The sequence below is a fragment of the Bidens hawaiensis genome, unplaced genomic scaffold (assembly GCF_021521415.1).
Source record: "Bidens hawaiensis isolate Kalapana, Puna unplaced genomic scaffold, B.hawaiensis_p1.1 tig00019201_1, whole genome shotgun sequence".
Lineage (NCBI taxonomy): Eukaryota > Viridiplantae > Streptophyta > Magnoliopsida > Asterales > Asteraceae > Bidens > Bidens hawaiensis.
The window spans coordinates 41,233-66,867 of NW_027492911.1; the positions used below are offsets into that span (position 1 = coordinate 41,233).

The window sequence follows — 25,635 nt, forward strand, 5'->3', positions numbered from 1 at the left end:
ATGTTTCCTCATTTATCTTGTTTTGATTATTACAATTTGTTAATCAAAAGATTTTCTAAATCCTTGTGGATTGATCTTGCATCATTCTTATGTCAATCTTGACTACTATTTGAAATGTTTACTTGCATGTCAAAGCCCTTGTATCCCATTGGAACTTTCATTTCACCACTAACAAAACCAACCACAAACTCATGTTACTAAAAACCATTTACAAAATGAAATAAAATAATATTAAGATGAAATTACCACCTGATCAAGGCATCAACTGGCATGGAGACTTCAACTTCAAGCAAACTCTTGTCTTGCAGTTTGCGCTTTCGTATACACTTGATAACCGCTTTCTGCCAACATAATAATTTTTGTACGGGCAATTTCATATATATTCTCAAAACTAACTTCCATATTTACTCGAACGAAATCCATACTCTCTAATAAAAAGCTACAAGTTTTGCCACTTGTCACCCCCACATTAAACCTCATCATTTTTCACAAATTTATAATAGTAAAATAATATTTACCATTCTTAAAACTTATGCCTCAAAATTTGTTAATTTAATATTTACTTCCTATTTTTTTCAAATATTTGATATTTATAATAATCTTCTAGTTTAAAGTTGTTTTAAAAACTATTGTACGACGACTGTGTATTAATAGTGTTTAATAGGTTTATTGTTTCTTGTATATCGATTATTTATTAAATATTGTATTTTCAAGAAATACCCGTATAATAGACGGGTCTCAAACTAGTTATTAATATATAGATACCCATTAAATTAATAGTATGACTAATGCAGAACCCAATTTCTCTAACCTAATGCAAATTTTTAAAGAACGGTATACACTTTATAAATTTGAAAGTCGGTATACTGAATATTATGATTTCTCGTTGAGTATAGTGAGTGGTGTAAACGAGCCAAGCCACTCATGAGCTACTCAAGATTGGTTCACTAAAAGCTCGAACCGAGCCAAGCTTAAATGACCTCAAGCCAGATTCTAAAAGCTTGTTTAATATATGCTCCTGAGCGCGCAGGTCACTTATTGAAACTCGCGAACCTAAATGAGTCTAATATGTTTATAGTTTGCAATGTATACATTAAATATATCATTATTATTATATGCCTTAAATATATACTTTTATAGTAATTACTATGTATAAAATTATGATAAAAAAAATAATAACATATCATATATAAAAAAACTTATAACTAAAATATACAATAATAATAATAATAAATGTATATAAATTAAAAAATAATAAACAAGCTGAGCTGAGCTCGAAACGAGCCAAGCTAGAGCTTGAGCTCTTATAAGTTAAAAAGAGCCGAGCTCAATCCTAGAAGAGCGGACTCTGCTTGGCTCATTTACATCCCTAGGTATAACAAGACATGAAATTATTCATTTTTGTAATATCACAAAAATAGAAATCAAAAACGTATGAATAAGTATAGCTGTGTACCTCAGAAAACCCCTTGGTCAGCAACCTGGTAACCATTTCTTTAATCTCATCATCGTCCAAAACCGAATCGTTCAAATCATCCGCAACTTCTAGCTTAGTGGCGGGCTCTGAAAGGTGAGACAAAAAAAGTAACACTAATAATTCCGTGCCTGTCAATGGAAGCCGTTTAACTTAAATATAGTAACGAGTTGCATACCTAACTGTATGAAGACTTCAGAAACTTCCGGGTGAGAATTCTGAATCTGGTCCCGAACACTTTCACCAATTTGATGAGCTATGCTTAGACTACAAAAAGGATCAATCTGCAAAAAAATATATATATATATTTAAACAAAATTGCAGTCATGTAAGCAGATATAAAGCATGACGTTTATGTTTTATAGAATGTAAGTCACCTGAATCTTTACATCAAGATATAGAGTTGAACCAGCTTTCCTTCCCCTAAGACGTCTGCATCCCTGCAAACTTTTAACTATTAATAATCGTAAACTGCATACATAATAATTAAACCAAAACACCCTTTAAATAAGAATCAATATCTAAATCCAAAAATAGTCCTCCTAAAACGAAACTCCAGAAATAAACAGCCCAAAATAAACTAGTGATAAAAAACTGACACTATTGAGATAAAAAGTTCCAAAGTGTTGGGAAAAAAATGTTTTCGGGTCAACCTAACCCATTAAAGAATATAGCCATTTTGGAGAAAAAGTGTTTTTACAGGATAAACTTGCCTCGACACCTTTGACTTGTAATACTGTCTTTCTGATTGAGTCTAAATCATGTGATGGTATTGCAGCATCCACCAGCTCCATGATACTGGACAAAAAGGTAGGATTTTCAGTAAGAAATGTGAATATTATACTCAGTTTTTGCAAGAAAAATTAATGTTAGACATGAACCAGTATTACACTTTTCGTCTTTTAGGTTTACCTAAATTGCAGGTCTTGCCCTATAACAAAGGTAATTACAAAGACGGTATTTTATTTGAAGAATTGTAAGACATTACGTTCTTTCCACTAACTGGTATTAAATAGACTATTTTGCCCTTACACCTAAATGACGATATGTGTAATTTTCACAATTCCTTTTTTTATTTTCATTCTCTTTCCTTTTCTTATATTCTTTTTATCACTTTTAATTTATACAACAACAACCGTACACAGTAAATCCCACAAATAGCAAAAGCCATTAACCTAACCTCTACCCATGAGGATAGAGAGGCCGCTACCAAAGAGACCCCCGGCTCCAACGCAGCCAACATAAAAACACACATGTACCAGTAACATGACGCATAGTGATAAAGTAGCATAGTATAATACAAGCACATATGGCATACAAACAAAAAGAACGATCACATGCAAAGTCCACCTAAAAAGTAGGATTCTTAGCACCTAAGCTAAAGCCAAGACATAAAAGTGGCATTCCCTAAATTCCTTAACCTTAATCCCACTCCGCCATGAACTCATATCATGGACCATGTACTCAGAAAGGTTCAACTCTAGCAAATCCTGCCTAATCTCTTTTAATTTATAAATTATTTTAATTAACTAATCAAGTTATTTATTTTACAAAATAGAGTTTTTATTAAAATTTTGTTTATATTCGCTTGTTTGATTAGGCTATTTTTTTTAAGTTATTGTTATTATATTATATTCAAACAAATTAATTAATCATTTTAGGGGTGTAAACGAATTTAGCTGAGCCGAGCCCGACCTCGCCTAAGCTCGATAACTTACGTTAAGATACATCAAGCTCGGCTAACGAGTAGATAAAAGATTAATAAAATGAAGTTATAAAAAAAAAGAGAAAAAAAGAATAAAAGGAAAGGAAAGGAAAGAAAAGATTAAAATGGTAAAAATTTGTGAAAAATACACATTTTGTCCTTTAGGTGTAAGGGCAAAATAGTCATTTTGAAAAAAAATTAACAGATTATTTAACAATAGCCAGTGGAAAGGACATCATGTGTTACAACTTTTCAAGTAAAGGATGTTCTTTGTAATCACGGTATTACATAACAGAACCTGCAATTTGGGTAAACCTAAAGGACGAAAAGTGTAATTTACTCTTAATTTTAAATATTACCTGTTGGTGCAAGATCAGAGTGAAACCAATGGAGGGCAAATTAGTAATTACCTTTGGTACCCAGTTTGGAGTCCAATCTTAAAGATCATGCCCGAGACAACAAGTCCAGCAAGGGGATCAAGAAACCGCACCCCAAGAATAGATCCACCTGTATTTGAACATATAAATTTAATGCATATTTTAAAAGTAAAAAAGGGTCAAAGGGGTATTTCACACACAAGGTTTGATGATACTTACCGACCCCGATAAGAGCAACAAGTGATGAAATTGCATCCGCACGATGATGCCATGCGTTTGCTATCATCAACCCACTGCCAGTTATTTCTCCTGCCCTTTTGGTTATCCAAAACAATCTAAAATATAGAGTATAACATAAACACAATTATGTGTATGAAACTAATGGTGCAATCAAGGAGACTTTGGTTAATGAGGATATTGTGACGTGGAGATGAACGATGGCAATCGTGACCCATTGTTCAAATAGTGGGTTACTTTGGGCAAAAATAAATTGTATATAGGTTCATTTGGGGGTCATCTCAAATTAGTTAACAGGTCACTTTGGATCTACACAAATTAGTCAACGGGTCAATTTAAGTCTACTCAAATTTTTTCTTTAGAGTCAATTTGGATCTACCTAAATTAGTTAACAGATCAAAATAGGCAACTATTATAACACTCGTTAACTTAAAAAAGAGCCCAAATGAGTTAGCACCACCCTCTATGTACAAATAGTTTGTTAATCAAACTTAATTAAAATACTATTTTTGCTTTTTATAAAACAACTCATTTCAACAGACTCCAATTTGGCCAAAATCCATTTTGACCCGAATCAAATAAAACTTTCTTAAAACAGCCTTTTTTTATCCAAACTCGCCTGACCCGCCCCTGTTTTCCAGGCCTAATAAAAAGATATTAATAACAGAAAATATTTGATTTACTAGGTACCCTTCTTTAACAGCAATGGCAACAATAGTTGTATTCAAAGCAAGGATAGGGTGGTTCATATCAATCCCATGATGATGGATGTGATTGTCAGCATGCTGATGTGGCAATGATTGATTAGCTATCTCAGAAGCTGCTGACAGTACCCCCTGCAGAAAGGATTAGTGTCAGTATTATTTGTAGAATAAAATGAGACCAGTCAGCTTCTTTTTTTCCCACAAAATAAGCAAGTATATTAATAAATATTAATAGAGAATTATACCACCAAAACATCCAAAGCATGCCACGCGATACCTCCAGCCGATAACAAAAGTACACCAGAAATACCGAGTGCACCCAAAGTTTCAAACTTCCCATGCCCTGAAGTTAGTAAAAATTTGAAGGATAAATCTCACCATGCAGGACTTTGAGCTATGTTAAACAGGTGTTTAAGTTTATTCAGTATCATAACTAGCATAATAATCATGACATAAATGGGATATAAAGCATGCAACATTCACATGCTAATTTTAAACAATTGAATTTCAAATTTAATGTCCTATTCAACATGAACTGAACAGACTAATAAAATGTGTCTAATCTAAGAATCTTAGTCTAGAGAGCAAGTGACTTATACTCAGACATGGTCTGTCTCACATAGTCTCAAAATGTAAAAATAAGAAATATAATTGTGCAATACAGTTTCTAGTGAGTTCCTCTTTAACAAATCAATCAGGCAAACTAATGATCAAATCAAAGGAGAAAAGAGTCGGTACAAATCAAAAGTGACCATATGGGTGTTCTTTGTCCTTTGGAATCCGTGAAGCTCTAAATGACAGTAAAGCAACACCGCTTAGGACCTGTATGAAAAAGTATATCATAATAAGCTCATTTGTTCATCAGTGTTCAAAGCTTAATCTGTAACAGCTTCAATAGATGCAATAAACAAGAAAAATTCATATACAAAGTTGTTGATATTCACATTTGCATACATTTACAAGTACAATGAACCATAAACCACACTACTTTATGTAACTAAACCATATAGATTGAATTGGAAATATAAAAATCATACAAATAAACATCTACACAAAGTTGTTTAAGGTTATTCAGTAGGGATTATTACAAAGTAAACCTAATCAAATTACATCACCTATTTTTGGTAACAATAGTACAATAAACCCTAATTTACAAATTATACAAAAAACAATAATCATGCCCAGTAAATTCCACAAATAGCAAAAGCTACCGGTAGGGTGTGGGGAGGGTGTGTTGTAGCCAGACCTTATCTCTATCCATGGGGATAGAGAGGTTGCTTCCAGAGAGACCCCTGGCTCCCAAACATACAACATACAAACACACATATAACAATAACAAAACCTATAGTGAAAAGGTGACATAGTAAAATACAAGTACATATGACATCATAGAACCCGAATATAGGCATAGAAACAAAAGAACAACTGCAAGCAAGGTCCACCAAAATTGTAGCAGAACCTAAGCCCATAAGCTAAAGCTAAGACATAAAGTGGCAGTCCCTTTATATCTAATAAATTAACCAGGGGTGCAAACAAGCCAAGCCACTCGTGAGCTTCACTTGTCGAGCTCAAACTAGCTCGCGAGCCTATATGAGCCAGTTATATATATAATTTTATTTAATATATTAGCTATAGAATTTCATAGTAATTTTTATTATATATAAAAGCATGAAAAAAAAGGAAATAATAATACATATTCTGGTATGAATAAAAATATATATTAAAATATATACAAAAAATAAGAATAAATATAAGTATAGTAATTAAAAAGTAATAAGTGAGCTCAAACTGGCTCGCGAGCCTATATGAGCCAGTTATATATATAATTTTATTTAATATATTAGCTATAGAATTTCATAGTAATTTTTATTATATATAAAAGCATGAAAAAAAAGGAAATAATAATACATATTCTGGTATGAATAAAAATATATATTAAAATATATACAAAAAAATAAGAATAAATATAAGTATAGTAATTAATAAGCAATAAGTGTCGAGCTCGACTTTGGAAAACTACTCACGATCCAAGCTGGAGCTTTAGAAATAGAGCTCGAAACGAGCCGAACTCACTAGCTCAGAGCTCGAGCCTAGACGACCACAGGCTCAAACCCCTAATAAATAACTAACCATATAATTATGAACTAGAAATCATAGAAAGTAATAATTTTATCTTCAACTTTCATATACATTTAAGATTACATGACAAAAATCAATATGATTGCATACAGAATAATCAATAATAATAATAATATATTATTATGTTATGCTATGAAGTTTTGTGTATTCAATAATCTATCTACTCTAATAAAAGACTACCACTTTTGCCACTTGTCAATCTCATAGCCATCCTCATATTTTTTTAACCAATTTTAGTATATGGTCCTTTATCTTTTAATCCATTTCAATAAATGAATTCAATATTTTTATTAAATGTAAATCCTAACCGATTCATTTATTAACATTAATGGTGAAATAAGGAAATATAAAAATTGAAGTTACATGTTTGCTATAATAAAATTTTAAAGTCACGGGTAATTGCAAATAAAGAAAATAAAGGTGTATCCTTGTCGAAGAATTTGGATTTGTATGGTAAACTACAAATTGTTTTCAAACTGGGATTCAAGCAACAGTGCATAATTTTTTTTATATAAGACTGGTTTCAAATTTGGATTTAATAATTTTCTCATATGCATTTGAACTCAAGAAAATGTGTATTTTCTTAATTTTCTCCAAATCTTTTGTATATATATTGCAAACATGGAGAATATCTATTATATATATCTTGGTGTTTAGCTTTAAATCATTGAAGTTGAATATTATAACTATATGTAATCCATATGTATAATCTATCTACTCTAATAAAAGACTACCACTTTTGCCACTTGTCAATCTCATAGCCATCCTCATATTTTTTTAACCAATTTTAGCATACGGTCCTTTATCTTTTAATCCATTTCAAGAAATGAATTCAATATTTTTATTAAATGTAAATCCTAACCGATTCATTTATTAACATTAATGGTGAAATAAAGAAATATAAAAATTGAAGCTACATGTCTGCTATAATAAAATTTTAAAGTCACGGGTAATTACAAATAAAGAAAATAAAGGTGTATCATTGTCGAAGAATTTGGATTTGTATGGTAAACTACAAATTGTTTTTAAACTGGGATTCGAGCAACAGGCATAATTTTTTTTATATAAGATTGGTTTCAAATTTGAATTTAATAATTTTCTCATATGCATTTGAACTCAAGAAAATGTGTATTTTCTTAATTTTCTACATATATTTTGTATAAATATTGCAAACATGGAGAATATCTATTATATATATCTTGGTGCTTAGCATTAAATCATAGAAGTTGAATATTATAACTATATGTAATCCATATGTATAGCGATTTACTATATGAACTATCTGTCATTTTGTAAGGGTACATATGAAATTAATCCTTTATTTATATGACTTTTTTGTGTGGTATAAAATGTTTTAACAATAAGAAGATCAATATTTAGTTTTCAATATTTTCTTGCATAACTCAGACCAAAATGATTCATAAACAAATATTTTATGTGCATGAATATATATATATTTTTTTGTTAGTTTAATTGGTTGTTTTTGATTATTAATGAAACGAACTTAAATGGATATATTATTATTTATCTAGGATTGACATGTATTTGAAGAACCTTATTTGTCACACAAAAGAGTTATAAGCAGACCTATATGTTTGTTACCTTATTAAGAGTTACAAGCAGACATGAACTAAAGATTTTGATTTTTGATAAATTATGTATACCGACCAATACAATCACAAATGTAGCGGACAAGGAAGGTTTTACTTATTTTTAACATATTTGTGTAATCTTAATCATGTAATTTATGTAATTTTAAAGTAAATTGTAACTGTATTAATAATATATGATAATTTTACTAACTGTATAATGGTTAAAGTTTAAAATTGTCATTAATTACCCGTGCAATACACGGGCCTCAAACTAGTATTTCATATACATTTAAGATTACATGATAAGAATTAAGTTTTGTGTATTGTCTGCAACAAAATTCAATATGATTGCGTAGAGAGTAATCAATGAATGATAATTGAAATGAAAGAATTACCACATCGGAGATAGAATGCGCAGCGTCGGCGATAATAGCAGTACTACCGGACAAATAACCGGCCAATACTTTACCGGCGGTTAATCCGACGTCAGCAGCCAATCCGAGGCGGAATATCCTATCGCCTTCTTTACTGGTCTGATCGTGGTGGTGGTGAGAATGACCGACGTGCCACCGCTTCGAGGGTTTTCACGGTAATTATTATTGAATGATGATTGATCGGATAAGTGTGGAATCATGGTCTTTTGTTGGTGAAGGATGATGATCTGTGGTGAAAGTGTTTGATGAGATGCTTGAATTTCATTTTGGTCAGTGTTGGGTGATTTTGAAGAAAGGAAAAGCAAGGATCTGAAATGTTCTCCTAATAATACTGTTCATCTTCGTGATTCAGTTTGATGGCAGTTTGTTTTTGGTTATGCATGCCTTTTTGTTTTTTATAAAATTTTAAAGAAAAATGAAGCTGGAAACGTGGGCAGTCTCTTATGGTTTCTCTCTGTCCAGACTATCAAACTGTCTCTTATTTTAAAAGAAATGACATATACAAACACCACCTTCATGAGGTATAGGTATAGGTATAGGTATAGGCATAGCCATAGCCATAGCCATAGCCATATATGCATGACGTATGAGTTGTATAGGCCGTGACTGACAGGTCTGTAGTGAGAACAAGGAGACAAATTTTTGTGGTATCGGCCTTAATGTCTCGTATAGTTCTTTGTGGCTCTATATAAGGGTGTAAACGAGTCGAGCCCGAGCTCAACTCATTTAACTTGCACAAAGCTCGCGCTCGTCTAGTGAATAGAATCTCAAGCTCGAGCACGGCTCGGGTTCGGCTCGTTTACTATTTATCAATTATTTTTAATATAATTATAATTATTTTTTTATTTTTTTCTATTATAATTTTATGTATAAAAATATATATTATTTAGTTATTTTATTTATTTTTTCATAGCAGTATATATATTAATTAATAATTATTAAATATATATTTTAAAAAAATTATATAAATGAAAGGCTCGTTTAGGCTTGCGAGCCGGCTCGAGCTAGATAAGTGAAGCTCGAACTCGGGCTCGATTATTAAACGAGCTTACTTTAGGCTCGTGCTCGATAAAGCTCAGCTCGATCGAGCTTTTTAGCGAGCCCATCTCGAGTAGCTCGCGAACAGCTCGGCTCGTTTGCACCCTTAGCTGTTCTATATTCCTTGTATAGGCCCTATCTCTTCGTATAGTTCTTTGTGAGGATGAACTATATGCCTCGTATAGGTCTATAACAGAGTTTGGATAACCTATTTGGTGTTTGAAGAACCTTTGCCTTTTAAAAATGTTTACGTCTTTATGAAAATCACTATTGTAGCCACGAGGGAGATAGAGACCGATTATGTTACTTAGAGAAAGTCTCCGTTTCAATTGGACTGGGCATTCCACCTGTTAAAAATAAAAGACCGTTTAGTCTTTGGCAGAAGGTTCTCCGGTCATAAGATACTTATGAGATCAGTAGTAAATAGTAAAAGTGAATGTTACCTTTGGAGATTATATAGGCTTGCGAGGTCAGTAGCAATGCTATATTGGAATGCCTTCCTCCTAGACTATTGTTTCCTTACGTAGGTCTTTGCTTAATTTGTATTTGCATGTTTGTTTCTTTGCTACAAGTGATCTTCCCTTGACCGAAGAGAGATTTGTGTTGATGATGGAACTCCTTTCTGCTCCACAATTCATGTCTTGTTTGATCATGAGGACCCATGGGCGATGCATATTTTTTATTTTGGGACAACTCTTGTCATCGATCAACTCAATAATATGATCATTCATCGACACTATACAACAGATTAGCGTTAAGAGATCACCAAGTTCTAACAATTTGCCTACTCTAATCTCTCCTACTTGTTGGGCCTCTTCTTACTCTTTCGTGGGCTACTTGATTGTGGATTCGTGGTGAAGTTGCTATTCAAATGCTTAGGTTCAAATGTTCAATAGTGTTCACAACAAGCCAATATGTAGTCTATTTTCCCTAATAATATATAACAATTTGTTTTAAAAAATTTAAAATTAGAAGATCAAATTACAAAGTATAGAAGTTTTAATAGCTTGTCGTCATTCTATTGCAGCTCAAATAAAAACCTTACCTTTTTATATAGTTACATTATAGTAAACATATATAAAACAAAGGATATTTTTTATTCAAAGAGTTCATATTAAAAAAATGTAACACATAAACCAAACCAATAGCCTGTCCAAGTATTTTATTAGCTAACAGTCTCAAAAACTTAAGTTGGGCATTGATTTGGTTAATGTGTTGGGGTGGGAGGGGCACCCCCCCCCCCCCCTTGAATACATAACTTCTTCGGTCCACTCATATAATTGCTAACGGTCTCAACACCGCTGCTCATAGTAAAACTAATGGTCGGTGAGGACGAAATTCATTACGCGTTAGTAGAGCATGTTAAGCCTTACACACTTATGGCAGATCACCTTCCATTTCGCCAATAACTGATCAACGAAGTGGCAAATTTCCCAACCCATACGGGTTTTAAATTTTTCATTAACGGTTAACCAAAGGCTCGCATTCATTCCGGTATTGATGGCCTCCACCACACAATCAACAACCCCCCTTCCTTGGGGGTCCACTGTTCCCGTCCCCGGTTTGGTACATGATGGCTAACATTGTTGTTTCTTTTGCCTGGTTGCTTCCTTTCATGGTAAAAAATATAGAGAATAGTGATAGAGGGAAAGAAAGAAAGCAGTGGGTTTTTTTCTTGATATTTGTTCGAATTGTCAATAATTTATCCGCTGAGCTCGGAGGCTTCGGGTTAGGTGCCCTACTAACCCTTAGGGTATGTTTGGTTGAAGGTAATGGAATGAAGGGGAATGGAATGGGAGAAGAAATGGAATGGACAAGGAAATGAAATAGATCATTACCATTCCTTTGTCTTGTTTGTTTAACCTATAAGAATGAAATCAATTATTAATTTTATTGTTTGGTATCCAAAAAAATTGTAGAAATGAAATAAAATAATAAAAACACTCATATCTACTTTTTAACCTAAAAAACAAAAAAAAAAAACCCTACAATGGCGACGGTGGAAGCTCCGGCGACGAAAATGGTGGCGGCGGCAGCGGCGGTGGTGTCGGCGGAGTTGGTGGTGGTGCCAATGGTGGTGGTGGTGGTGATTGTTAGGTGGTAGTGTTGTTGAGAAAGTAGGGTAAAGAATGAATGGAATGAAAAAAAAGAAAGGGGTAGGAAGGAATGGTTTTGATATAATAGAATTCCATGTGTAATGGATGATTCCATTCCATTGAGCAATCAAACACCATTTTTTTCATTCTCACGTGATAAATCATTCCATTCCTACTATCATTCCTGAATACCAAACGCTACGAAAAAGAAAGCCCAAGTATTAGATTCATGGTGATTCACCTTATAGCAATTGTTTTCTTGATATTTGTTAGAATAGTCAATTATTTTATCAAACAAAACTGACCAATTGAGCACCCTCCCACAATGCCTGAGGAATAAATATTATTGGTTTTTATAAGCACTGGTCAGACCATCCAATGGCCGGGTTCAGTCACGTGAGTCTATAACCCAAGTGGGGGCATTGAAGTGGGTAAGGATAGGTTAATTGTCAAGGAAATATCAACGCCATTGACCTCCGATAGAGCATAGCAAATATAAACCCTCTCCTCTCAATTGAGCTATGATCTCTTTGTTGTCTAGGAACTTTGAAGGTTTCCTTGATCAAAAAACCCAACTCCTATCTTTTTAAAACACAAAATTTTTGAGTCAGAATCAAATATAAGGGGGTGTTTGGCCTAGCTTTTCGCTTTTTAGCTTTTTTTACAAAATAAGCTTAATTTGTTGTTTGTTTTAGCTTTGTAAGCTTATGCTTATAAGCTTATATAAGCTAATTTGAAGAAGCTTATTTGAAAATGGTTTTTTAGCTTATATGAAGAAGTTTAGTTGTGTAAGTGTGTAAGTTACTCATTTGTCCTCAAATAGTGATGGATTAATAACTATTGAACCAACTTATTTATGTAACAAATTAAAGAATGGTGGATTTAACAACTTGTAGAATATAAGCTAATCCAAACACTTAAAAAGAGCTTATCAAATAATAGTAAATAAGCTACAAGCTACTTTAAAATATAAGCTAAGCCAAAATATAAAAGCTAGGCCAAACACCCCCTAAATCGGTTTTTGGTACTGGCGGAATAAACTTCATTTTATTCTTTTACCTTTGTTTCTTTTTAGATTTTGCTTTGGTTATAATCGTATTCAAGTTTCGACTCGAATTAACAGAATAAAATTTTACTTATTCTTTTATCTTCCTTTGTTATTAGATTTGCTTTGGTTAAAGCCAAATAACCCATTCTGTTTCGGTTTAAAATCATACCGACAATCGAAATGTATTTCGGTTTGATTTTAACTTGTTTCGACTCGATTTTTTGGTTTAATCGGTTTGAAACAAAGTAAAGAGCATCCCAATATATGACATTTCAAACAAACCTTATAAATGCTGCTTGGTATATGACAGAAAGATATGTATTGCCAAGTTATTCATGTTAAAAAAATCAAAAACAAATAATGGTTCTAGTGTTTAACTGTTAATCGATAAATAGTTATTGAAGTAACTAGTAGTATTACCTGGCGCGTTGCGCCGGGGCAGGTTGATAAAACTCAGGCGCGCGGTAACAAAACCAAAGCGTTGTCGGTCCCAGGTGGTAAGTCGACGCGAATTCTGTTAGTTTTCATCACGTTCATTACGATACCGGAACCAAAACAAAAACAAAATTGGCATTCGGACGGTTTTCGTTATGTTCGCTACAATACCGGAATTAAAACAAAACACGGTGAGTCCACATGAATTTGGTTGAATTCAGTCACGTTTGTTACGGTAACGAAAATAACAAAAAAAAATTTGGCATTTAGTCGTTTTTTCTTACGTTCGTTACGATAGCATAATTAAGAGGAAAAAAAACGTTACGGACCAATAAGGTGCTGTCTGACTCACCAAGAATATCATAAAAATTGAAACCCTAATATAAGAACACACGATAAAAAAACATATAACATCATACATGATTTTAATGTCCTTAGTATGGATTAATAAATAAAAAGATAGTTGTGTCATTAGCACCTATTTCAATCGCCTGTCAGTTGACACCTTAGGCTTTTTCGTTCAATCTTTAATATTCATTTTTTGTATTTAAAGGTTTAGTCAAACATTCTATATTCTCTCACTTTCCTCGTCGGTAATAAAATGTTATTCGCTTATTTGTAACATCATTGTAGCTTTGTTTTTCAATCTTGATTTTGACTTTACATAACTCTTTTAAAATATAACAACTATATTCACATATTTAAACTACGAATTGAAATTTATGAAATTGACTGATTTCATAATTTTATTTTAACTAACCATGTTTTTTTTATTTTTCTTTTTATATAGATACATAATTCATGGAAGCCCTTGCATTCAGGTAATATATGGTGTGCTTTTTCGTTTTAAAATACTCGTTATTGGTGTATGTAACCGGGTGTGCTATTGTATTTAGTCCAGCCTTTTGCTAGTCTAGTTATTTTCATCAATAAAATTGATCATTCATATCAATAATCTTATACACCTACTAATCAATATTCTATGAAACGGTATAATGATTGCTTTAACGCTTTTATAAGTCTTCCTAAGACTGTTGTGTTCCCCTACCAATTTAGTTATAAAAACATAAATGATTTGTTGATACGGAATGATACCACGTCAAAATTTACAAAATGTTTAGTTATATAATCATGTTTTTATATTTACATTGTTATATTTGCATTTTACCATTTATTCTGTTTAAATATTACATGAGTCTCTAACCTAGTATAAAATATAAAAAAATAAAAATAATAATAATCAAATATAAAGAAATAAAAAATTATAACCTTTTTAAAATCTTAATTGTTTGTCACCTATACCAGTCAAATACCAACGTTTTTGCAATTACTTAAATAATATTTGTTTATTATTTATTTGTATTTCTTTTTTTAAATCTCAAGTGGGCACCGTCCCACATCGCCCAAGGAAATGATAGCATTAGAGTTTTAAAGTCTTCAACAAAATATCAATACTGCCGGACTCGGGTCACGCGGGTCTGTGACCCGAGTGAGGGCATTAAAGTGGGTTTGAAGGCTATGAAAGTGAACGAGACTATGACACTTTAACCAATCCAAGGACTCAAGAGTGTGGGTAAGTCGGGCTCTAAAGGTTCTAAAGGTTCGTCGGCCATGCATATGATGCATCACAGTTATCAGTCCTAAATGAGTGTTCACACTTTAACCAATCCAAGGACTCAAGAGTGTGGGTAAGTCGGGCTCTAAAGGTTCTAAAGGTTCATCGGCCATGCATATGATGCATCACAGTTATCAGTCCTAAATGAGTGTTCGCATATCCACAGATTAGTTAATTGGCCCGGACTCGGGTCACTCGGGTCTGTGACCCGAGTGAGGGCATTAAAGTGGGTTTGAAGGCTATGAAAGTGAACGAGACTATGACACTTTAACCAATCCAAGGACTCAAGAGTGTGGGTAAGTCGGGCTCTAAAGGTTCTAAAGGTTCATCGGCCATGCATATGATGCATCACAGTTATCAGTCCTAAATGAGTGTTCACACTTTAACCAATCCAAGGACTCAAGAGTGTGGGTAAGTCGGGCTCTAAAGGTTCTAAAGGTTCATCGGCCATGCATATGATGCATCACAGTTATCAGTCCTAAATGAGTGTTCGCATATCCACAGATTAGTTAATTGGCCTGGGCCCGACAGCAAGATGCTGTGGTGGTTTACATACACCCGACCTAGGTCGGGTGGCGTATGTGCTGGCTCAATCAGAGCAGCTAACCGGCATAAATACTCTGACTGTTAAGAATGACACGAACTGTTAGCTCTTGTTGGCTTGGCTAAACTGTCCATAGTTCTCGTACTCGATCAAAACCAACTCCTATCTTTTTATCTTTTTTATTTTTTGTAAACCTTGGTCGGTTCTGGCTGTTTTAACTAACTCGTGAGTCGCTCGTAATCATTAGTTGAACCAACTGAGATACCAGTGTTCCGTTACGTTTTTTATATAACCGAGTATGGTGGTCTGTTTTGATAACAAACATTATCTAACCGAATTAGCGAACCAAACCAGTATAGATATACATACAACAAACTGACTAAATCAATATAACAAACTGGTGTAACTCAACAGCAAACCAATTTAATGCGCAAAAAATGGCCAAAACTTCAAAATCTCGGTTAACTGAACCAAAAACTTGAAAAAATAGTCAAAACCGAACTCGTATTTGGTTTCCGTATATTTAAGTCGGGTTAGCATCTGATTTGAAAAATCTGATCCAACCCGTTTAACACCCTTAAATTAATAACTAAAATAAGAACGATAGCCTTTTATATAAGGCCATTTAATCTTCTTAATAAAGTAGTTTACAAGCCTTTTACACTTCTGCTTCATATCCATTTAATATAATTTAAATCCCATGTGACCCAAGTGGGGGCATTAAAGTGGGTTTGGAGGGTGCCGTTGAAAAAGTACTGCCAACCGAGCCATCGAAAGCTTTAGTTGAGGTGTTTAGAGTGGTGTTAAGTCGGGCTCTAAAAGGTTCGTGGGTGGTGTTTTATATATGCATTGCCGTTCTCAGTCTTTGGGTGTGTTGGTAGGGGATCCACGGTGTGAATAAATTGGCCCGGGCCCGAGTTCAAACCAACTGTGCGCTGGTGGTTCAATCTTATTGAATGAGCCATTGGAATATCTGTTTACATCTGACCGAGGTTGGGTGGCGAATGTGCTGACTTAACCAGAGCAGCAACCGACACAAATAGTTGACTGTTAAGCATGAACTAAAACTCTGGTTGTCTTGGCTAAAACGCTCATGGCTCTGGTCCTCTTATCAAATCCCAACTCCCACTTTTTTAGAAACATTTTGGGTAATCACTCATGAACGAAATAGCCGAACCAACAGACCCACCGATATTCAGTTACATTTTTTAATAACTGATAGTAGCGGTTCGGTTAGACATATACATGTAACCAGAAAATCCAACCACTCCGATCCATTTAATATATATACATGCAAAGAACCGAATTCATAGCGCAACCAATGTTATAAGACATAAAAGTACATAAGTTTGTATTAAAATATATAAACGTATCAACATCGTATCAAATTCTAATATTACATGCGTAAAATACTGTTAGATATACAAAACAATGAAACAACCGTATCCCTACTTCATTGGTTTTGATTATCGACCCAGCTACGACTCGAAAACCTGAAAATTATCGTGCTGCAGTTCCTACCGAATCAGCAAGCTCTTCTAGCAATTCCCTTTGCTCCATAGAAGCACAAGACTGCAAAACAAAGTCAAATAAATAATAAGTATAAATAATATTTATAGAAAAAAAAACAATAATAGTGAAAAGAAATTGAAATTGAACCTGAATAGCTGTCTCAATGTCACCATCAAGAAATGAAATGAGCTCAAAGTTCATCTTTAATCTATGATCAGTGACCCTATTGTCCTAATGAAGACATTATAAAATAGAATCCTCATTATATAAATTAATAACACGAGTTGAAATATTATGATTCTAGTTTGTGAAATACCTTGTAATTATACGTGCGGATCTTTTCTGAACGAGAGCCACTACCAACCTGCCATTAAAAACGCATCGTTTATCTCACAGTTGCATTTTAATGTTTATAAATTATAACCCAACTTATTGTGTAACAGAATTTATTTCCAAAACCTGAGATTTTCTTTGATTTCTTTGAGACTCTTGTTGTTCCTTCAGTTTGATTTCATACCTAAAATAAGATGAAGTAAAAGAAAGTTATATACTAAGTGAGATGATATTATAAATTTATAATGTTTACTTACAGTTTTGCACGCAATAGTTGAAGTGCACGCGTTTTATTTTTAAGTTGGCTTCTTTCTTCTGTGCAAAAGATTCTGATTCCGGTTGGCTTGTGGAAAAGATCCACTGCAGTTTCCACCTTATTCACATTCTGGCCTGCATATTAAAATTATATGTGAACAAATTAAATCAGTAGCATAGAATGGTTATAGCGCATGAAACAAATAAAATATGTGCTGGAGGATAATAATACCTCCTGCGCCACCAGATCTTGCAGTTGTAAGATCAATATCTTTTGGATCAATTACCACATCAACTTCTTCAGCCTAAACCAAGATGTTATCAAGTATATATAGAAAATTACAATTTATAAATTTGTAATCATATTTGATACACATTATTTGTAAATATATCTAAAAATTTTGGACAAAGAGTATTCCAAGTATAGTCTTCTTAACCAAACACAAGTTAGTCAAAGGGACAAAACGGGCAAAAACTGTAAAACGTGTTAAGTAATGGTCCAAACGGGTTAACACCACCTATGACATTGTTTATCTCCATTAGTCACTCGTTGTAGCCAGTGCCACCACCACACCACTGTTCGTAAACCGCTGCCATCAACTCGATAGACATATATTGTATAGGTATGGGACTCCACCTGTCCATTATATTATTCTGCTAAAGGGAGTGGCGATGCCATATAATATAAATTTACCTTCATTTCAAAATAAACAATTTTCAAAGGCCATTTTATTAATGTTTTTATATCAGTTTATATATATTTAACTGGAACTTTGAATTAAGTGATAAACCCAGGAAATGTATCATGCTTCCACTAAATCTTGTAGCACATATTGTTCATAACAAAAGACAATTAACTCTTAACACGCGCACCGCCACCGTCAGCGCCTCAACCACCCACCGTCACGGCGTCACCATGACCAAATCACCATTATCGCCGACGTTGTAGCCACCTTCATCATCGCTACCAGCGGCAATACAAAAATATAGCGGGTAAACATATTTTAGTATTTTCTTTCTAAAACGACTCATTTCAACCCCACTCCATTTTGGCCATTTTGACCGAACCGAATTGGGACTTTTTAAAATGGCCCGTTTGGACCCGAACTCAATATGCTTAGAACCCGTATTGACCCAAACCTGTTCTCACCCTTGACCTGTCACCTGAACCCGCCCCACTCACCCATTTTGCCACCTTTAGGGCATGTTTGGGATTGAGTTTGAAAAATGCTTATTAGCTTATTGGCTTTTTCAAAAAGCAATTTTGAAAAACCAGGATTTGGGGCTTTTGGAAAACTACTTTTTAACCCTTTCAAAAAGCTAAAATAGGAAATACTTTTGTGATTGCCAAACACATTCTAATTTATTGGCTTTTTGAAAACACCAATAAGCCAATAAGCATTTTTCAAACTCAATCCCAAACATGCTCTTAATTATGAACTCGAGTCTCATCACGTCAAAATTCTTAATTAGCAACTAGCAAAGTAGTTAAAAGTTGCATAAGATGTAAAGTAACTACCTCTGGCATGATGGCCACTGTGGCAGTTGAAGTGTGAATACGGCCTTGGGTTTCGGTTTGAGGGACACGTTGGACTCTATGGACACCCGATTCATACTTTAATTTACTATATACCCGAGCACCTTTAACTTCCATAACATAAGTCTTGTATCCTCCTCTTTCAGCCTTAATTTATTAAGATAATTTTGATTAAAACTTAAATTTGTAAAAGCAAGAAAAAAAAACGATCGTAATATATTTATACCTCTGAAGATGAAAGTGGCGAGTATCTCAATGAATTTCGTTCACAGTACCGCTGATACATACGAACCTAGTTTTAACACAATATGTCTGAATTAATCAGTGAATTTGAAATTTGAATGTACAGGATCATAAACAAATGTAATAATATGTAAACAAACCGACCATTCAGTGAACTGCTTGTGAACTCTTCGACGGGAAGTTCGTTTATTTAATAAAACCAATGAACACGAACCGCATTTTTTGTTCATTTACTTAAACGAACAGGCATGAACACATATCTTGTTCGTTTGTTTATGTTTGTTAGTTTACGTTTGTTGTTTGTAGATACATACAAAATTTTTTAGGTCCATTACAGTTTAGTCTAGTTTTATTAACTTTTTTTAGCCGGAATACATTGACGTTCCTGTTTACTTTTAACTAGTGCTTGCTCAATTATGTTCGTTTATATTCTTTTATAATGTTTAGTTATTTCCATTGGTTTACGTTCCTGAACCGCCTTTTTATGTTGTCAACAAACGAACATGAACAAGAAAACTACATATGTTGAATTGTCCGTCTTGATTGTTTGTTCGGTTACAGTTAAACAAACAAACATGAGCATGCCCCGTTCATTTTCATTCGGTTCGTTTATAGGCCTAAAGAAAACTAATTTCAGATTTCAGGTCCTCTTTCTGCAGTAATAATATTAGTTACGCCCAAATATTTAACAAAATAATGTACCTACAAGGTCAGCGGCCCAAAGTCCAGCCTCTTCACCGCCTGTACCAGCCCTTACTGCAATATAAAAATTAGATCCATTACGTGTAAATAAACAAGATTTTATTGGCTAGTGCATGCTAAATAATTTTCAGCTCTGTTGAAAATATGCTGGCATGTAGGCCTGTAAACAAACTGAATGTTCAGTAAACAGCTCGTGAATGATTCAGTGGGAGTTTGTTTATGTTCGCTTATTATAGATGAACGAACTTGAACAACATTTTTTGATTTAGTTAAACAAACAATCATGGACACATGTCTATTTAAATCGTTTATGTTCGTCCCGGTCATTAAGTTCATTCATGACGTTCATTTACATTTATTTATGTTCATTAGATATGTTTGTTTAATTTCGTTCGTTTATGTTCGTTAAGATGTCCATTTAAATTTTTTTAGCCCATTACAACTTAGCCTAGTTGTAATAACTTTTTAGGCCCAACACATTGTTTTTCACATTACTTTCAGCTAGTTTAGCACAGTTATGTTCGTTTATCTATGCTTAGTTGTGTTCCTTCATTTACTTTCCTGAACCGTTAGTTTATATTGTTGACGAATGAGCATACACGAACACAAACATGCTCAATTTTTTAACAAATGACCACGAGCAAGAAACCCCTGTACATATTCGATCATTTGTTCAATTAAAGTCAAATGAATTTCATTCGATTCGTTTACAAGCCTAATGGCATGCCATAAGATTTCTAGCAGAATATATACCTTCAAGCAAGATGTTTCTAGAATCCAGAGGATCAGTTGGAATCAGTAACATCTGTCAGTAGATGCAAGGCATTAAATTAATACTACAAGAACTAATGAAACAAGAAAGCAAGATTAATCTTCATATCAGAAAACCTAAACCTTAAGTTTTTCTTCAAACACTAAAAGTTGGTCAGACAAAGATTCAATTTCAGAAGCTATCATCTCAGCCATCTCTTCATCAATGTCAGGATCTTTTGATAAAACTGAACACAAACATAACATCTTAAATAATCAAACATCAAAAGGGTATAAACACTTACAAAACAGTGATTAGTGAGCATAACCTTTGGAGTCTTCAAGTTGTTTCTCACAATCCTTGAATCCTCTATATGTTGCTACAACCTAGTAGATCACAACATTGCAAATTTAATCATTTAAATTTTAATTTTAATAATACCATAAAAAAACCAACATACTTTCTCTTTATCCTCATAAAAGTCCCTCAACAATTTTTTTGCACATTAAAGTCCCTCTACATGTTAATTTGAACGCAATCTTTTAAAGTTATGTATCTTTAAAAACCTCCCTTCCGATTCTCCCTTTAAACTCAGATTCACTCCCTCCACACCGATTCATAGCGAAATTTCAAGCATACCGATCAGGAAACCGAAGCTGACGTCATGTTGGTGAGCTATACAATCTGCTGGAGCAACAGCGGGTGGGGAAATAGTGATGTGCGGACAAAAGGTTTATATACCATTGTCAAATTAATTAATTAATTAATTAATTGGTTTTTAAAGAAATTGTTAGTATTTTTTTTGTTTCAAATTGTTTCTAGAGCCTCCCACTGAAATCAAAATTCCCCCTCGTCGGAACTATAATCTTAGCAACATTTATGTTCTGACAATATTAATTTGTTTGTAAGTTTGCGGTTTTGGTGGATAGGCTGAGGAACTTAAGTTTACTTCCTTACAAAGGAAAGTGCAGATGTGGTTAACCAGTTACTAGGAAAAGAAACCGGGATAAATTTTGAAGTGAGGAAGACGGTGGTGAACTTGTAGGGGTGAGGATATTTTTGTGGGTTTTTAATTTCTCATATTTGTGTTCGAAATTAACATGTAGAGGGACTTTAATGTCCAAAAAATTGTTGAGGAACTTTTATGGAGAAAAAGAGAAAGTATGTTGGTTTTTTATGGTATTTGCCCTTTAATAATTAACATTTACAAAAACTACCAAGAATCTAATGAAAATCAGATGAAATGACATTACCTCATCAAGTTCAGACATAGATTGTGCTAGCTTTTGGTACTCACTAGGGTTTGAAACCACATCCGGATCTGCTAACTTAACCTATTTCAAGATTATCAAGCAAGCATGAAATTTGTAGCAAATACAACACTGCGCCTGCATCTTACTGTTTACTGAACTATTGCCTGATTAGAATTATTTGTATAGGATAACATTATCAAATAAGTACTGATAATTGTTTGTAGCACTTTAACAGTCACTGAACACAATACTGAATTTGTGTTAGGTCAAAATTTCTGCAATATTTTTGCTAGGATTTGAAACCACATCAGGATCTGCTAACTTAACCTATATCAAGATGATCAACCAATATTCATATTATAACAAGTAGGGCTGCAAACGAACCGAACCAAACCAAACCAAACCAACAAGGCTCTGTTCATGTTTGTCCGTTAAGCTTTTATCGGACAAGCGAATGGTTCATGAACAACGAACCAAACGGAATTTCTTGTTCATGTTCGTTCATTAAGGAAATGAAGTTGTTCGTGAACGGTTCACAAACACTGTTTTATTTGAGTTGGCTGGTTCACAAACACTGTTTTATTTGATTTGGCTACCCGATAGCGATCAGTAACGACGGTACGGTCCAGCTACTCATATACTCTTGTTTTATAGTTAATAATTTTGCTTCAAGAGTTCAAGCTATATGATATGATTAGAAAAGACATTAAAAAGTATTAATAACCTTTAATCAACAAACATCAATGAACATAAACAGGCATAAAAAAATAACGCAATTGAAACAAACATAGCTTGTGTTCTTGTTCGTTTATTTAGTTAATCAAACAAAATTTCATTTTCATGTTCGTTCAATATTTAACGAGCGAACGAACATAAACAAACTTCCCACTGAACAGTTTGCCAGACGTTCGGTTCACTTAGTTTACAGCCCTAATAACAAGTGTGAAATTTGTATCAAATGCGACACTGTATTGAACTATTTCCTAATTAGAACTATTTGTACCAGATAACATCATCAAAATAAATTTTGTACTATTCAAATTCACAACAGTTATTTAAACAATAACTACCAGTCACAAATTAACAGAAAAGTAAACAGGATTACCGATAACTCTTTCCACGTTTTCTCAGCCGAATCGAGTTTCTTCAACAGATAAGGCTCCTAAATCACACCACAAAACATCAAAATAAACCCTAGCTTCTGAAATTAGAACAATTACAAAGTGAAACGCGAACTTACCGCCATGCAAACGATTCGCGTGAGCGGTTTTCGAGTTCGCGAAGGCCGAACGAAAAGGCATCTGCTCGGTAGGTTGAATCGAGGTGAAAATTGTGGTGGTACTGAAGGAAGGATTCGCGATGACGTCATTTGAATGTTGTTCATGGCGGACAGTAGTGTGCGGACTACTACAGAGCTCTGTTCTGAGCCAGAGGAGTGTTAACGGATAAAGTGAGTTTTTGTTTGGATCCAAGTCGGGTTGACTTGAAATCGAACCCGGGAGTATTAGTGGGCCGTCGGGCCTTGTATATGTTTTGTTGTTGGTTTGATAATGATAGGTAAAGCTTAAAAATACACCACACTTGACGAGCCAAGCCTAAACAAACTTTCTATACAGGGCTCAAGCTCATCGATAACTAAACGAGCTTTATTTGAGGCTTGAACTCGGCTCGAGCTCGTAAAAGCTTGGCTTGATTGCACCCTTAGAGCTTTTGTGTGTGTTTCAATATTTTGGTTACATTTTTATCTCATTATTTTGTAAGTAAAGTTAGGGATGATCATTCAAACCGGTTCCTGGAACCGAACCGGTGGACCCGAACCGGAACCGAACCGGTTCCTACCCGTTTTTGGTAGGAACCGGACCCTATCTGATTCAACCCGATGATCCGGGACCGGTTCTTGAATTTTTGAGTTGGGCCGGGTAGGAACCGGAACCGAACCGGAACCGGTTCTGGAACCGAACCGGTTGGAACCGGTTAGGAACCGGTTCTAGCCGTTATAACCATTCTAGCCGTTGGAACCTGGTTTTATGGCCGTTTTTTGACCGTTGGGGTCAAAAATGGCCGTTTTTTTGGCTCCCCCAATCACCCCACTACTAGTATAAATAGGTATTTGGTGTCATGGGTTCATCACAACACTCAAAACGCAAACCCGAACGCAAAAAAATACAAAAAACGCTATTACAACGTTTTGAGTTCTCTAATCTCTTGTTTTCTCTTCTTCTATATTCATATTTGTTGTTATGGCTGCCTCACAATCATCGGTTGGTCAAGGTTCCATCGCCGAACCAAGTTTCGTTCGTATTGTACCTCATAATCGTAATCAAGAGATTTGGTGCAATTGGGATTTGGTTGAATTGAGTGACCATTCAATGAAGGCTCGGTGCAAGTTTTGTGGGATTTATTTAAACCTAATTTCGAATTCAAATTTGAAGAAACACATCGAAAAACCGTATTGCAAGGCGTTGAAAAAGAACGTCGATTCGCAACAAACGCAAATGGATAGTGAAGGCGGAATATTTACATACCAAATTGATCGAGTTCAAGATCGTATGGCGAATTTTGTGATTCAAGAAGCTTTGCCGTTTAGCCACTTCGACAACCCTCGCTTAACCGCCATGATTCGAGATACGCTTCAACCACAATACACTCACGTAAGTCGTCATACTCTTAAACGTTATTGTTTAAAATTGTGGAAGAAGGCCAAAGAGGTACTAATTGCATATTTTGAAAATATAAATACGGGAATAAACTTAACTAGTGATGTTTGGTCGGCTCCACATGGTCTACCCGAATCTTATCTTTGTGTCACCGCTCATTGGGTAGACCCGTCATCGTGGGAAATGATGAAACGCACCATTGCTTTCGAACTCTTTGAGTATCCACATACGGGAGATAATTTGTTTGAAATTTTAGATTATGTTATAAAAACTTATAAACTAGAAAATAAAATATTTTCAATGGCATTTGATAACGCGTCGAATAATACATCGGCGGTTGATAAATTAAAATTAAAATATACGCCGATTTGCAATGGTGTATTTTTTCACTCAAGGTGTGTTGCACATATCATTAATTTAATCGTGCAAGACGGACTTGCTTCGGATGAGGTTACATCGGTTATAAACGATTTTAGAATAATGTTACATGAAGTTTTTAAGAAAAGTAAAAAAAAGACAAATGGAATATACAAAATTTTGTAAAGATACGGGAAGAAAAGCTTTGGGAGCTAATTGGGATGTACCTCATCGATGGAATTCCACTTGCATAATGTTACAAAGTGCTTTGAAACAAAGAGAAACTTTACAAATGTTTCATTCTAATCTTGCCGAGGATAATTTGGCAATCCCCTTTTCAAATGAGAAATGGGAAATTATCAATGACTTATCGACTTTTCTTGAAGTTTTTAAAACATCAACTACGAAACTATCGGGAACGTATTATCCGACAAGTCCCTTGGTTCTTTCGGAGTTATTTTTAATCGTTAACAATCTTAAAGAATTTGAAAATAAAAGTCCAATGTTTTCAAACATCATATTACCAATGAAGTTTAAATTAAAAAAATACTTTATTGAATTGCCACCGATTTTTACTTGCGCCGCCGCTTTAAACCC

The 25,635-nt window shown here is 34.1% G+C and overlaps 2 protein-coding genes across 2 annotated transcripts; both read right to left on the reverse strand.

Moving 5' to 3' along the window:
• On the reverse strand, positions 1 to 9,235 carry LOC143557853 (metal tolerance protein 2-like). Its single transcript, XM_077046825.1, has 13 exons — positions 9,170 to 9,235; positions 8,624 to 8,800; positions 5,250 to 5,319; positions 4,743 to 4,840; positions 4,484 to 4,629; positions 3,776 to 3,891; positions 3,590 to 3,686; positions 2,188 to 2,272; positions 1,852 to 1,914; positions 1,653 to 1,758; positions 1,457 to 1,563; positions 247 to 341; positions 1 to 168 (listed from the first exon to the last, which is right to left on the reverse strand). Exons 1-13 carry the CDS (start codon positions 9,233 to 9,235, stop codon positions 93 to 95), a joined length of 1,302 nt encoding a protein of 433 aa, XP_076902940.1. The 3' UTR covers positions 1 to 92.
• Positions 9,236 to 16,788: 7,553 nt separating this feature from the next.
• LOC143557831 (peptide chain release factor APG3, chloroplastic-like) lies at positions 16,789 to 23,493 on the reverse strand. Its single transcript, XM_077046806.1, has 15 exons — positions 23,265 to 23,493; positions 23,130 to 23,186; positions 22,025 to 22,105; positions 21,100 to 21,157; positions 20,915 to 21,018; positions 20,774 to 20,825; positions 20,025 to 20,074; positions 19,302 to 19,367; positions 19,058 to 19,222; positions 17,771 to 17,843; positions 17,541 to 17,673; positions 17,410 to 17,467; positions 17,267 to 17,314; positions 17,098 to 17,181; positions 16,789 to 17,010 (listed from the first exon to the last, which is right to left on the reverse strand). Exons 1-15 carry the CDS (start codon positions 23,406 to 23,408, stop codon positions 16,939 to 16,941), a joined length of 1,245 nt encoding a protein of 414 aa, XP_076902921.1. The 5' UTR covers positions 23,409 to 23,493; the 3' UTR covers positions 16,789 to 16,938.
• Positions 23,494 to 25,635: the final 2,142 nt, after the last annotated feature.

Excerpts from the sequence above, each read along its gene's own strand:
- LOC143557853 (XM_077046825.1), bottom strand. The coding sequence starts at position 9,235 with ATGGCTATGGCTATGGCTATGGCTATGCCTATACCTATACCTATACCT. Across the intron at positions 1,564-1,652 it reads TGAAGTCTTCATACAGTTAG|AGCCCGCCACTAAGCTAGAA; the intron begins GTATGCAACTCG and ends CTCACCTTTCAG. Across the intron at positions 169-246 it reads GTTGATGCCTTGATCAGGTG|TGGTGAAATGAAAGTTCCAA; the intron begins GTAATTTCATCT and ends TGGTTTTGTTAG.
- LOC143557831 (XM_077046806.1), bottom strand. The coding sequence starts at position 23,408 with ATGAACAACATTCAAATGACGTCATCGCGAATCCTTCCTTCAGTACCA. Across the intron at positions 21,158-22,024 it reads CTATGTCTGAACTTGATGAG|GTTGTAGCAACATATAGAGG; the intron begins GTAATGTCATTT and ends GTGATCTACTAG. Across the intron at positions 17,468-17,540 it reads CAACTATTGCGTGCAAAACT|GTATGAAATCAAACTGAAGG; the intron begins GTAAGTAAACAT and ends ATCTTATTTTAG.